The sequence below is a fragment of the Cynara cardunculus genome (assembly GCF_001531365.2).
Source record: "Cynara cardunculus var. scolymus isolate 2C chromosome LG 8, CcrdV1, whole genome shotgun sequence".
NCBI lineage: Eukaryota > Viridiplantae > Streptophyta > Magnoliopsida > Asterales > Asteraceae > Cynara > Cynara cardunculus.
This window is the reverse complement of record NC_037535.1, coordinates 6,376,574-6,392,362: the sequence shown is the minus strand read 5'-3', so window position 1 is coordinate 6,392,362 and position 15,789 is coordinate 6,376,574. Positions and strand designations below refer to the sequence as shown.

The window sequence follows — 15,789 nt, the reverse complement described above, 5'->3', positions numbered from 1 at the left end:
AAGGTGAATATTTTCATGTTAGGTGTTGCGCACACATTATGAACCTAATTGTGCAGGATGGATTGAAAGAGGTTGATGATGCTATTATAAAGGTTAGAAATACTGTGAAGTACTATAAAGGTTCACAATCTATGAGGCAACGGTTTTTAAGTAGTGTTGCACATGTAGAGCTACAATCTTCAAGGGGTTTAAGACAGGATGTTCCCACTCGATGGAACTCGACTTACATTATTTGGATCAGTTTTGTACTATAAAAAAACTTTTATTCATTTGGCGAAAATTGATGCTAATTATTTGCATTGTCCAACAAGTGAGGAGTGGGGAAGAACTGAAAGGACTTCCAAGTTCTTGAAGGTTTTCTACGAGGTAACTTGTGCATTTTCTGGCTCTAAATATACTACTACCAATCTTTATTTTGCTAATGTTTTGACGGTTAGAGTGTTGTTACACAAAGAAAAAGACAGTCATGATACTTTTATGCAAAACATGGCTAGTCGGATGTATGAGAAGTTTGAGAAATATTGGGCTAATTTTAGCACAGTTATGGCATGTACGGCTGTTTTGGATCCTCGTTATAAACTTTAGATTGTTGAATGGGGTTATGAGAAAGTTTATGGGCACGGGTACAAATCTGAGTTGGCAATAATAAAGAAGAAATTGTTTTCATTATTTAATGAGTATGTGGATGAGTCATATTTGAGTAAAACCAAAGTTGGTCAACCTAAGAGTGGATCGTTGGACTTCCAAGAAGGATCTTAGGATGTGCTAGATGCGGCTTCTACTTCACTTATGATGGTATATACATTTACTATTTTTTTTCTTTTATACTTTTTTCTGATTTATGCTATTTATCTGATATCTTTTTGTTATTTATCAGGACTTCGATACCTTTTCAAATAAGGCGACTTCTCAAGCCGTAAAATCTGCACTTGAATGTTATTTAAAGGAGAAGCTCATGCCTCAGTGTGAACAATCTAAACATTTTGGACTATTGGAGAATTCATGAGGTTAGGTATCCAACTCTTGCTCGGATAGCTAGGGACATCTTAGCTATCCCAATCTTAACCGTGACATCTGAATCTGCTTTTAGCATTGGCGATAGGCTCCTTGATGCTTATAGAAGTTCATTGAAGTCTTCTACAGTTGAGGCTATCATTTGTCTAAGAGATTGGGTATATGGAGAAGGTTTGTTCTAACTTATTCTTTATATATTTCCTCTTAACGTATAAAACCATGTATTTGCTATAAGGCTATAACTAAGTTAATAATTTAATTTATTTACGTAGTAGAAATGGAAGTGCATCTTGAGGCGCTATGTGGAGCAATCATGACAGAGAAGATAGAAGATCAAGAAGAAAGTAATACCGAGAGTAAAATTGGGGTTGATGAAAGTGAAAGTCGAGTTACTTAGAATTTAAAATTTTCCAACTTATTTTGAACAATATATTTGTTATGGTTGTGTTTTATTCAAACTTTGAACAATTTGATTGTATTTGTGATTGTGTTATGTTTTATTCAAAAAATGTTAAATGATCTAGTTCTTTTTTTTATTTAAAATTTTAAAATTAAATGGGTCAACTCAGGTTCAACCCATTTATTTGATAGGTTGGATTAAAAAAACCGTAAACATGTCAATCCGCTGTCAACCCATTTAAGTAACAAGTTGAGTTGGGTTGAAAATTCTCAACCCATTTAATTAAATGGGTTGAGATTTTCAAGATGTTTAATATCAAACTTTCATGCATATGCAGTTTTAAGTTTGAGGAATATGTTTTTGGATCATTCAATCGTTTCTAGGGATACACTTTCTTCTAACATTGTTCGCACAAGTTCATTGCAACACCGCCAAAGCTCGGAGGAGTATCGTTCGTATTAGATGATTGTAGAGAAATATATTCTTGGTTCACTATGTAACATTTTTTGAATTTGATCTGATCTGATCCAATTATAGTTAGATATTCAATTATGGTCGATCAGATCGAATCACTTCTTGCATATCCCTACGCTATATATACATTAGATTATCATGTTTCATGAGCTTGATGATGTTTTTGTTTCCTTTTGTCTCAAGAAACATCTTAGTGGTAATTGACAAACTATGTTGTTACTGCGATCATAATACAGAATATCGGTCAGGACCGATATTCGATATTTTGGTTACATCGGTCCAAAATAGCGGTTAATATAATATTTCTTAGAATTTTATATATATTATATATGCATGCATCCATAAACATTAAAGTTTAAAAATATAGTTTCAAAAATTAAAAACATCACATAAACAAGTTTCACAAAACAAAATAGGAAAAGTGTTCAAAAACGAGCTAATCGCAAGCAATAGGTTCGGCATCCGAGTCAACATTCAACACAGTCGCTGCTAGTTGCTGTTGGTTGAGGACCTGTGGCTGTATCAACTTGGTAAGTAGGCTAGAGGGGACCGAGAAGAGAAAAGAAGTCGGACCGTGAAGAGAAAAGAAGTCGGACCGTGAAGAGAGAGACCGAGAAGAGAAATAAGTGTGAACTGTGAAAGAACCGAGAAGAGAAAAAGCATGAACCGTGAAGTACCGAGAAAAGAAGAAGCGTGAGACCTAATATATGTGTTGACTGGTTAACCAAACAAAGAGGCCCAAAAAACTAAGCCCAACATGTAATAAAAAAACCCAAACATTTGCCTTATAAAAAATAGATATATCGGACCGATTTTTCCATCAAAATATTGGTAAATATCGGCGATATTATCGGAACCGATATTTCATCATCGATATTTTTCCAGAGACCAATATCCGATATATCGCGATTTTAACAGCATAATTGACAAACACCATTATTTGTCAAAAGATGTCCAGGGACTTTAACCGTTTAAAATCTACAACAGTCCATCGGGTTTTTCAGACTTTTTCTCTTTTTTTATACAATTTGCCATCTATTGAAAGGATCTAATTAAAGATTGCTGAGACTAAGCTGAAAGTTAAATTTTATGTGCCACCAATTTTACTGATTTTTTTAGCAATTGGCTTGTCACATACCAATCCATCTCTATATTTCAAAATGGTATCAGAGCCGGATCTATCCTAGCCTCCGTTTGAAAGGGCATATTGAAGTGCTACATCAACAAGTCATATATGTAACATTTTTTCCTTTTTGTATCAAGGGTTTCACATATTCTAACACGTTATAAGTTAACATTATTCTTGTGAAAGTACCCAAAGATAAAGTAATTGAATCAATTCTTGTGGAATATTAGTCATATCTAGTTTCTCACTTTTAATCCGAGTGCCTAGTTAAAGCTTGTTTACGATAACAAGGAAAGTACCGACTTTTACTCTTCTGTTTTGGGTGCCATGTCGATGGACAGACAATTGTCGAGTGATTGGTTAAATGAACAATGTTGCATTGAAGTTCATTCATTCAAGACGTTATGTTTCATTGGTTTACAGTTCTAAATCATAGGATAACACAAGAAAGATATATCATCAGAAATCTTGAAAACAGAAGCAATGTATTAACATTATGACATGATATTTGATCACTTCTTATTTACAAGATAACATTCTAAATAACAATGAAAACGAATTAGATACATGAGAACAAAAAGCATGAACCCAAGCCTGCATAAATCCAGGGCAGGGGAGATTTACCTCCCATAAGTTGATAGTCTCCAAGAGTTACGCTTCATAACCGTGGAAGGAAGAAAGGAGAACCTGCAACTAGCTTTCACAAAATAGTACAACATTGATTGGATTTTTTTGCCTGCTTGTAGAACATCTGATTCACAATCAACCAATGGGTTTGTGTTAAATTCATGTTAATCTTTACGATTCTTCGGAAGATAAATTCAAGAAAGCTTCATAATAACATGCATTTTGATGGGAAGAAGGTACACCTGTGAAGCTGCACTGAGATCTGAACTCTTTTCGACTAAGCTGTCCAGCTTTTCGCCTCTTTCAAGGACGCTATCAATGGTTTTATGCTGTGAACAAGAATTGCTTGCCACAGTAAATGACATCACGACACATGCAATATATTTGTCTTAATTGGCTGTTTACAAATATATAACAACCAAATCAAACCAAACGAATCCACTATCTCCCACTCAGGGTATAGAAGTGTGATGTACATGGTACGTAAATATGTCATCTACCACAAATGATAGAGTTGTTTATGTGATGACTCAAGGCTTATCCCAAAGTATGAGCAAATATAGAATAGCATGAGCAGCAGCATAGTTCTTTATCAAAGTATTAAGACAAACAAGTGTATCTGTCACCGTCAAGCAAGAAAAAAGGAAGAGATTTATTGCATCCACATATACTCCAATCTCTATTTTGCGGGGTCACATCCTTTATCAATTACAACATCAAGTAGTCGGTACTTTATGATCATATATCTATTTCTTCTACCACCATGTATATTCTCAGGCCCCCATAATATGAAAATGTTAAACGAGAAGAAAGATTAGTGCATAGGCGATCATAGCAAGCGATTTGAATAAATGAAATCTGAATATCCCATTAACGAAGAAGAAAGAAATAGGGAATTGATGCTTACAAGGATAATTTTAGTTTCATCCAACTCCCTCTGAATTTTCAACAGCTTGTCTGCCTCAGCAGGATCCTGTGAGGGGTTGGAAAAAGAATGAAGATGGTATAAGGGATTGCATAAGTGAAGCTAAAACTGGGGATGAAGTCGCTCAAAAGGTACCTGAAACTTGGTTAAAGCATCATTAAGATAAGGCCATTGACTAGTAGTATCTGCTTGTATGGTCTTCCATGACTCACCATGCTTCTTCTGATATTCATCTATTACCTAATCAACATTTACCATTAGATCAATTCAAAGACAAAATACAAGGCATGGAATGAACTCCAAAGAGAATTCCTTGATTTCCACGATCAACAAACCTACCAACCTCCATCACCCTAAAGCAGGTTAAAGTGTGGGCGATACCCTTTCATTTGCATCCATGATTAGACTTGTTTCTTGTTCAATACATAGATGAGACTGAACTAGACAGGACTAGACGGGCAAGAATGAGGTAGGTGGGTGAAAGTTATAGAGTTTTAAGTTGCTATGGGTATTAGTAATCTATGTCCCATCTTCTTGATTTTTGTTCCACCTATTTTGGTGGGACAAGAAGATGCAAGCACCAAATGTACTCAGGTTTTGTCTTGTCCTAGTCTAATGTCATACCAAACATGGGACTACAAGTTTTTGTACTCTTGTCCGTCCTGTCCCACATACCAAAGGCAGGCACTACAATTGAGGTGCTTGATTTCCAGACCTCTATCGGTAATGGTGAGTGGCACTATCAGGTTTGATTATGGTTTCATTTGCCATATTCTTTACAAGCATGGATAATAATGCACCTTCAACAAGTATACTCTTCACTTTATAAGCATAAGCCTTTAATGCTCTTATTTTTTATATCATTACGCCTAAATTACATCTTGATTTCTTGCATTTACATTTAATAGAAACAAAATTCTTTTCTAACAGACTATAATCTTTAAACCTTTGTTAAACGACAACTTTTAAGTATCTATGATATGTCAACATTTTGTTTTGTGCGCACTTTGATCTTTCAAAAGGAGAGGGATATTCTCAACATGATTATGTTTATGTAAATACCTTTTAGACTCCAATGTTGATCAATCATTTGATCCTGGTTCTTAAAGTTCTTAATAATATTACGTTACCTGGTTCAGCACTGAGAATGCACTTCTAACCGGATAGTGATCGTCCATGAAGCCCACAACGCATAAACCATTTCTGTTATATGAATGCACCTTATACTCTATCACCGAGAAAATAAATATAATTAGCAAGATCTTTCACAAACTTCCATGGTGTCATTATCATATGAACACCAATAACTTATGCAAAAGTTCTTAATAGATAATACATTCTGCAATCTATGAATCATTTTAATCCTTTTTCCACAAATTGAATTGAACCTGATACCATGAGAAACCTCATATAAGTGGAACTCAATTCTATTTGTTCACCAAATGTTTGGCTAGAAAAACTTATAAACACCCACCTAAACTAATAGATGGTTTATTTCAATATATGAATTCAAATCTTTCAAATTTAAGTGTTTATAATTGAAACTGCATCTTGAATTTCCAACCAAGATGTATATCCAAGAATGAATGGAATGATTAGGGTTTGAAATCAATGGCAGAATTCGCAGAAATGATGAACAATTAAATTGTGGAAAACAGAGGTAGATAACCTTCGTGTTGGACGGTATGGCGTTGGTTAGGTGGGGTCCGTTTGGCGACAGTTCGACCAACAAACACGATGAACTGCTTAACGGTGACCCTCTGGAAGTACCCAAAATGATTCACATCTGTCGCGTTCGCTAAGATCACCGGATCCGACCCGTCTGGAATCGGATGACATTTCAGCACAAGTAACGCCGTGATCTTCATCCTCTTCTCTTCTCCTATTCAATCTCAATAAGAGAGTAAAAAATGTAATCCAGATTAGGTTTCCATCAACAAATTCTTGAAGGTATTGTGAAACAGAACAAAAATGGACGAATCCTATGTCAAGAAAACGATGATGAACAGATTTATCTACTGGTCTACAATCAGTGCAGTGCATTACCCTACCGATCGAAGAAATTCTTCACGTTTTTGCTTTATGAACAATCAGAAGGCGTTTTGGGATCGATTTTTCGAACCTTATGCTGTGCTGTCGAAGACGGAGGAAAAATATTTTTCAATATTTAAATTACAGTTTATACCTAATAATTAATTATTTAATTTATTTTATGTCTTTTACTTCTTATTTTTTATTTTATATCTTTATTATATTAATATAAATAATTATATATAAATTAAAATGTTAAAAAATATTTTAATTTTTTTACAAATTATACTGTTGTAATCATCTCGTCATTAACTTCAAAATAAGTTCAATATTGAATATTTTTATATTTAATCATTATATTAAATATCATGAATACCTATGAATTAATTTGTTTTATATCCTTTTCGTTTTCATTTTTATTTTTTTATTTTACATATTTGTCATATTAAAAATACATAAATATAGATTAACTAAAATGCATTTCCTTTTTTTGAATTACAAATTATATCATTCTTATCATCTCGTCAATACCTTCAAAATAAACTCACTATTAAATAATTTTGTATTTAACAATAATATAAAATATTATAAATACGTATGTGTTAGATATGCATCATGAGTTTTCTTATTTCTCCCAGTTTCCATATCTTGTTATTTATTATTTTAATTGTCTCTTCTCTTTTACATCTCTTTATCATAAATTTTTTTACACTTCATCATCTGTCGTTACAATTCTTTCTTTTCTACATCTTTCTATCATAAACTTTTTTACTCTTCTCCATATCTCGTTCCCGACAAGAAATTATGGATTGATAGTGTTAAAATATGTTATATTTGCAATCTTAACTTTTGATTAATTCTTTTCTATTTTAAGGGACTGGATCTGTCAAAAGTGAAAATATGGAATTATCAAGTACGAGGACTGCGCCTCACTTATTGGAAATGATGAAGGGTAGCAGAGCAAGTTCTAGCAATCTTCAAGGACTAATTCTGTCAATTCTCCATTCTTATTAAAGGCTTGTTAACCGGTCATTTGATTAACGATTCATATTTTCTTCATTTTCAAACATTTCTTTTCTCTCTAGATTGTTCTTCCTTCTAAGCTACTTTAGCTTTAATTCTTTGAATAAGCTCTAAAGTTTATATGTTTGTATTTGTAATCTTTTGTTAATAAGAAATGAATGCATTGATTATTGATTTGTACATGGTATCAGAGCTAAATCTAGGGTTCTGTGGTTTGTTCAATCTGTGAACAACCTATTTTCATCTTCATCTTTAGATTCAAGATCGTCTTAGGTAAGTTCTCTTTCTGTGTTCTTAAATCCTTGTGGTTCTTACTCTTTGAGTAAATGCTCGGCAAACGAGATGGATTTGTAGATCTTTTAGATCTCATTCTTGCAATCGAAGCTGAAATATTCATGTTGTTTTTTGTTTAGATATGTTGTTTCTTTGTGTTCTTTAAAACTTTTTAAGATCTGTTGTTCTAACCTGTTTGAACTTTTATTGTGAGTAAATGCTCGGCATTCGAAGCTGAAATACTCCTGTTAACTTTTCGTTTATATCTATTGTTCCTTTGTGTTCCTTAAAATTTTCTTAAGATATGTTGTTCTTATCTGTTTTAAGAACTTGTTACATCTTTTATCACGAGTAGATGCTCGGCATTCGGTTGATCTTAAAGATCTTTATAGATCTTAACTTTTTAGCCGTGCTGAAATACTCTCATCTTGTTATGGTTAGATCTATTTTTTTCACTTTTGTCTCGATTAGATATGTTGTTTTACAAATCTGGTTCAAGATTTGTCTAGTTTGATTTTTGTTGAGTAAATGATCAGCAACTGGTTTGGACTTAAAAGATCTCTTCAGATCTTAACTTTCAATCGCAGTTGAAATACTCTTTGTGCGTTGTGGTTAGATATGTTTCTCTTATTATTCTGCTCCATATCTGGTTTGCCTCTTGTTGTAATCTGGTTTGTCTTTTTAATATTTGAGTACATGATCAGTTGCGTATTTGGCATTATAGATCTGTTTAGATCTTGTTTGCCAATCGTTACTGAAATACTCACCGTTTGGATCATATGTTCATATATTGTTAAATACTCTTCTCCTTTTGTTGTTAGATGTGTTTGTCTTGTTATCTAGTTGCGGATTTGGTGTTATAGATCTGTCTAGATCTTGCTTCCCAATCGTTACTAAAATACTCACTGTTTAAATCTCGTCCTCATATATTGTTAAATAAAATCATGTGCTTAGTATCTGTTGTTTCTAGATATCTATGTTATCCAGGCTGGAGTCTATCTCCTTTATGTTTAGGTTTATTCCTGGCCTTTTGCATGTGCTTCGCATTTGTTTCTTTTAACCCTTGGTTAAAGGACTGGATTATTCAGGTTGTATCTTCTTCTATTTCCTTTATGTGTTCTTATTGTACTGATTGTTGTGGTAAGGAGATTCTGTTTTTGGTTTTTTTTCTTTTCTGTTCTCCTTTTGTTTGCTTGTTCGGAGCTAAATAGTTAGCTTGACCTAGCACCTCAAGTGTTCTAGGAATCTTGCTTTTATCTGTTCAATCTCCCTTTGTGTGCTCATGTTTGTTGCTGAAGTAAACACTGGTAGGTTGATGGAGTCCAAGGTCACTATTCTTGACTTCGGAGACCCATTATACCTTCACCCAAGTGATACCAGTGGTACTCTTTTGTTGAATGTTAAACTGAGTGGTACTGACAACTATAAAGTTTGGGTTTGTGCTATGATATTGGCTTTAGAAACTAAAAACAAAATTGGTATTATTGATGGGTCCTGTCCTTGATCAATAAACGATCATGTCTCAGAAAGACAATGGGATCGATGTAACTCTGTTGTCCTTTCCTGGATACTGAGTTCTATGATCGAGGATCTCTTTTTAGGACAAGTGTTTTCCAAAGAGGCCTCTAAGGTTTGGGATGAATTAAAGAAAACCTATGATAAAGTTGATGGGTCTGTTATGTTTAATTTGAATCAAGAAATTAATTGCTTAAGCCAAAATGGTAATTCTATTTCTGAATATTATCACAAACTCAATTCTTTATGGAAACAGTTTGATGCCCTTATCAAACTACCCTCATGCACTTGTAACTCTTCTCAAGATTTTTTTGAACACACCAAACTCATTAAACTCATGCAATTTCTGATGGATCTTGACAATATCTATCAACCCATCAAAAGTAATATTCTTACTAGTGATCCCCTTCCTTCTCTAAAAACTGCTTTTTCTTTGGTTTCAAGAGAAGAATCTCATCAAGGGGGAACATGTCTCAACCAAAGTCTAGATCTCAAAATTCTACCTTTTTAGTAAGACAATTGATAATAAACGTCAATCGGGTAGAGTCACTTCCCTAAGTTGTAAGCACTGTGGGGCCACTAGACATACTATTGAGAGGTGTTTTAAGTTGATTGGTTTCCCAAATAATTTCAGAATCGTGTCAGACCTCAAAATCAATCTTTTAAGAATTTTGCTTATAATGTTTGTTTCTGAGTCAACTTCTTCTAAGATGAATTCTACCAAGCCCGTTGTTCCAAACTCTTCCTTTACCTTTACTGAAGATCACATTGCTAGAATTCTTGGTTTAATTGAGCAAAATAAGTCTTTTGATGCTGCTACCGCTAATATGGCAGGTAATTTTCAGTCTCTTAGGTCTGGTTGGATCATTGACTCTGTTGTTAACCAACACATGACTTACAACATTGTTTTTCTTAAAAATGTTGTTGATATATCTGAACTTGATCTTTAGAGTTAGCCATCCAAATGGAACTAAAGCCAATATAACGAAAATTAGGGACTTTAATCTATCCAATAATGTAACTCTATTTGATGTGTTGGTTGTCCCAAACTTCAATGTCAACCTTCTATATGTTCATAAATTAGCTAGGGACAACAAGGTGTTTGTGGGATTTGGTGAGCCTAAATGTTATGTCCAAGATTCGCTACGAAAGAATGTAGTGGGGACTGGTAGTCAAGAAGGGGGCCTTTATTACTTTGATCAACCTTCAAATTGTGAGTCTATGTGGCACCTCTCATAAGATAAATATGTCTTGTTCAGCTTCTGCCCAGCTATGGAATAGTCGTCTTGGTCATCCTGCTCATCAGGTCTTAAATGTTCTAAAACATAGTCTTAAAATTGACAATGATAACTGTGGCCCTTGTGAAATCTGCCATGAAGCAAAACAGACTTAAGAAAAATTTGAGTCTAGTATTCATAAATCCAAATATCTAGGTGAACTTGTTCATCTAGATGTTTGGGGACCTTATCAGGTCCAAAGTAGGGAAGGTTATAAATATTTTCTTACAATTGTTGATGATTTCACTCGTTTTGTTTTGTTCCTATTAAAGGGTAAACATGAAGTTGGAGATAGTGTTATAACCTTTTTTTTAACTTACTTGCTAATCAGTTTGGAAAAAATGTTAAAGTGTTTAGCAGTGATAATAGTTCTGATTTTTTCAATCAAAATTTAAGTTATTTTTTTTTTTAAAATTAAAGGCATTATACATCAAACCTCATGTGTTTATACACCCCAACAGAATGGGGTTGTTGAAAGAAAACATTGTCACTTGCTAAATGTTGCTACCTACTTAATAAATAGGACTCCTTCTTTTATCCTAAATGGTAAGTGTCCTTTCAAACTTGTATACGGTTTTAAACCTGTTCTTGGTCATCTTAGGAATTTTGGGTGTCTTTCTTTTGCTATAATACCCAATACCACAGATAAGTTCTCCCCCCCCCCCCAAGTCAGAAAAATGTGTATTATTATGGTATGCTAGTTCAAAGAAAGGATACAAGCTCTTTAGTCTAGAGTCTAAAAAATTTGTTATTTCACGAGATATCAAATTTTATGAAAATGTTTTTCCCTTTAAGATGACTGTGACAGATCTGATGATGATGTTAATAATGATGCTAGTAGACTGAATTTCTTTGATTTCTTGAATGAAACATCTAATGATATTGTGGATGCACCACCCAGTGATGATAATCGAGACAATTTTGGTGATAACACTACTGATCCATCTAATTTTGTCCCTAATGTTCAAAGAACTTTAGGTAGCCAAATTAGAGCTGCCAATGAGGAACCTCTAGGAAGCTCAAATGAACTTTTGAATGCAAGGTCCTTCAGCAAATGTTGAAGATATTCTTGAAAGAGTTACCAGATGACAACTCGTGAGTAGCTCAAATAAGGCTACCAGTTCTCAAAGAAATGATGAAAGTCTCATTTTTAGGGTACTTAAAGTACACCTTCTACTTCAGGTAAACCTAGTAGAAGGTCTACTAGAGTTTCAGTGTTTCTACAAGAATTTGATGACTTTGTTATTGAAGGAAAAGTCAAATATGGATTGGAAAAAGTCGTTAATTATTCCTGTCTTTCCACTGAAAATTTATGTTTTGTGTCAAATCTAAATAAGTCTGTTGAACCTAAGAATTTCTTTGAAGCTTGTACTGATATTAATTGGATAAATGATATGAATGAATAAATGGAAACTTTACATAGAAATAATACATGGATAATAACAGACTTACCTCATGGTAGAAAACCTATAGGCTGCAAGTGGGTGTATAAAATAAAATACAAGTCCACTGGAGAAATAGAAGGATATAAAGCTAGGTTGGTAGCTAAAGAGTATAGTCAGAAAGAAGGTCTTGACTATGATGAAACTTTCTCTCCCGTTGTAAAAATGGTGACTGTTCGTTGCATTATATCTTTAGTTGTTCAAAATAAGTGGAATTTTTATCAATTAGATGTTAATAATGTTTTTTTGTATGGTGATTTAATTGAAGAAGTTTACATGTGCTTACCTGAAGGTTACTATAATGCAAATGATAAACATGTCTGTAAACTTGTTAAGTCTCTATATGGGTTAAAGCAAACTTCACGTCAGTGGTATGCTAAACTTTCATCTTGTTTAATTGAACATGGCTTTGTCCAAAGTATTAGTGACTATTCTCTATTTACAAAGAAATCTGAGTTGACTTTCCTTGTCTTGTTAGTTTATGTTGATGACATTGTCATTACTGGAAATGATTCATCTGAAGTTGATATGGTTAGAATTTTCTTAAAAAGCAAATTTCTTATAAAAGATTTGGGAAAGTTGAACTTTTTTCTTGGCAATGAAATTCTAGACTGTTTGATGGAATCTGTATGACTCAAAGAAAGTATTGTTTAGAATTATTAAATGAGTTTGGATATTTGGGATGCAAACCATGTAATACTCTAATGGATAGGAATTTAGTTATATTTTATTCTAATAATAACAAAGATTCTCCTTTATATGATTACACTGGTTATCAAAAACTAATTGGTAAGTTGATCTTCTTCTTGCCACTAGACCAGATATTGCTTTCGCTGTTCATTGTTTAAGTCAATTTATGCATTTACCTAAACAATCTCATTTAAGTCTTGCTTTTAGGGTTCTCAGGTACTTGAAATTTAGTCCAGGTAAAGGTGTTAATTTTACTAGAACTGAAAGGTTTTCTTTAACTGCTTTTGTCGATGCTGACTAGGGTAAGTGCCTCTCCTCTAGACGTTATGTAACTGGGTTTTGTCTTTTTTTTTTTTTGGGAAATTCTATGATTTCTTGGAAGAGTAAGAAACAAAGTATCGTTTCTCGTTCTTTTCCGGAATTATGGCCTCTGCTGCTTGTGAGGTTCTATGGGTTCTAAAAATTCTTAAGGATTTAAACATTTCAGAATTGTTACATGTTCCTGTATTTTGTGATAATAAATCTGCCATTCATATTGCAAATAACCCAGTTTTTCATGAACGTACTAAACACATTGAAATAGATGTGCATCAAATTAGAGAAAACATCAATAAAGGATTGTTAAAGGTTATAAAAATCTTGTCTTCTGAACAACCTGCCGATATTTTTACAAAAGCTCTTGGTATAAATCATCATAATTACTTATGTTTCAAGTTAAAAATGATTGATTTATTCAAAAGTAAAGATGGAAGGAGGGTGTTAAAATATGTTATATTTGCAATCTTAACTTTTGATTAATTTTTTTCTATGTTAAGGGACTAGATCTGTCAAAAGTGAAAATATGGAATTATCAAGTACGAGGAACGCGCCTCACTTATTGGAAATGATGAAGGGTAGCAGAGCAAGTTCTAGCAATATTCAAGGACTAATTCTGTCAATTCTCCATTCTTATTTAAAGGCTTGTTAACCGGTCATTTGGTTAACGATTCACATTTTCTTCATTTTCAAACATTTCTTTTCTCTCTAGATTGTTCTTCCTTTTAAGCTACTTTAACTTTAATTCTTTGAATAAGTTCTAGAGTTTATATGTTTGTACTTGTAATCTTTTATTAATAAGAAATGAATGCATCGATTATTGATTTGTATAGACAGTATAGCTGGCAGTACGCATCTCTCTATCTTTCTATGCATCTATAGAAAGACATGAAGCAATAATTATGAGTTTTTTTTACTTCTATCTTTTTGATCTCTCTATCTACTATGTTGTCTGCGATTCGAAGCAAACTGAAGGAGATTAGAGAAATCATATAAGGAGGAACAAGAAAAGTCTATGGCAAAATCAGTTGCCAATGTGTTTCCTTTATCTCTGAAGTTCCAAGAAAACCAATTAGATGCCCCAATATATCCATGAAACTAGATACACAAAACGTGGAATGGTATGTTTTCATTTTAAATAACTATCTCAATTTTCCATAAAATATGGATTTTGAAATCGATTTAGACATCTCAGATTGACAAATTTGTTATTTTCATTTTGAAACTTGCAGATTGTTTTTGTAAACAGTTAATTATATATTTTCTATTACATTTTTTAGGACTCGGGATATTCATAGAAGAAAAAAAATGATAATTTCCGATCTTTTTAAACTAAAGCATAACTTGATAATTTCTTACTATAACCACGTTTCATATCACAATTTTATTGGATTTTTCATTATAGAATGTAATATTCGGCTATACACCTAATAATATACCGAATTGACATATATTATTTATATATTATATCTTTATTTTTCACAAACAATATATTACACATCTCTTTATTCTTATAATAAGACAACCAAAAGCAAGAAATTAGTTCTATATCTATAAAATGTATTTTCTATCATTTCATAATTTAACTTCTTTTACGCTATATATTCATTTTTCTGCAACCAATGTATTTTAACTCTCTTTATTCTAACAAATTAAAGCATTAAAAAATAAAGTTGTACCATGATTATTGTGATACCTTTTAACACTTTATATCGAATTCAAACTTACATATTCATTTTTCTACAACCAATGTATTTTAACTCTCTTTATTCTAACAAAATAAAACATTTATAAATAAAATTGTACCATAATTATTGTGATATCTTTTAACACTTTATATCGAATTCAAACTTATTGATGCTTTTTTTCGTCAATAAACAACGACTGCGCAAAGCGTAGTTACTCATAATGATTAATTGATTCTATGATAAATGTGTTGTTTTTGAAACTAAGAAATTTGAATCGAGTTATTTTAAGTGTAAAGAAAAGATGAACAATTTGTTCAAGGTTAACGAAGAAGCATAATCGATTTATTAACAAACATACGTCTGAATATAATAAAAAAATAGTACAATTAAAACAATTAAAGATTACGTTTCTTTTATCACACAGAGCCTCTGAAATGTCAGAACCGACTCCTTTATCTACCATATCTCTATGTTTTCTACAAAAATGTACCATAACAAATTATAATATTTTTTATTTGCTCAAATGTGACTTCTTTTATTTTTATTTTTAAATAAAAATTTATATAAATTTTTTGTTTCTGATTTACAAGAAATTTATATCTCCTACATTGCATATGTTATGTTTGGGATTGCTTATTTGAAACGACTTATGTTTTTCTATAAAATCATTTATCAATTTATTATAAGTCAAAAGAATTTAACTTTTTTAAAAACTCCTTATTACCAGTTTGATACCGGTATAAGTTGTTTATCCAAACACTTAAAAATATTTATTACCGATATCACAACAAAATAAGTTAATAAATTATTTTTATAAACAATCTCAAAAATCTTGAGATAAAGAAAATAAATGGATCAAACAAATGGTTTACATATATCATGCGGGTCAGGGATCGGGTCGGATCCCTTTGTCGGTGCTAACCCGCAACTTCTAAAAGAAAATAGATATCGATAACCAGATTTTTGAGT

The 15,789-nt window shown here is 32.4% G+C and overlaps 1 protein-coding gene across 3 annotated transcripts; it reads right to left on the bottom strand.

Moving 5' to 3' along the window:
- Positions 1 to 3,467: 3,467 nt before the first annotated feature.
- LOC112516902 (VAMP-like protein YKT61) lies at positions 3,468 to 6,703 on the bottom strand. 3 transcript variants are annotated; one of them, XM_025124152.1, is made up of 7 exons: positions 6,618 to 6,703; positions 6,236 to 6,448; positions 5,697 to 5,794; positions 4,702 to 4,806; positions 4,549 to 4,614; positions 3,884 to 3,970; positions 3,468 to 3,765 (listed from the first exon to the last, which is right to left on the bottom strand). In XM_025124152.1, the coding sequence occupies exons 2-7, from the start codon at positions 6,432 to 6,434 to the stop codon at positions 3,715 to 3,717; spliced, it is 606 nt and encodes a 201-aa protein (XP_024979920.1). In that variant the 5' UTR covers positions 6,435 to 6,448; positions 6,618 to 6,703; the 3' UTR covers positions 3,468 to 3,714. The 3 variants fall into 3 exon arrangements, with proteins under 3 accessions (XP_024979920.1, XP_024979919.1, XP_024979921.1); XM_025124151.1 differs by having other exon boundaries at positions 6,613 to 6,695; XM_025124153.1 differs by having other exon boundaries at positions 6,236 to 6,457; positions 6,613 to 6,684.
- Between the last annotated feature and the right edge of the window lie 9,086 nt (positions 6,704 to 15,789).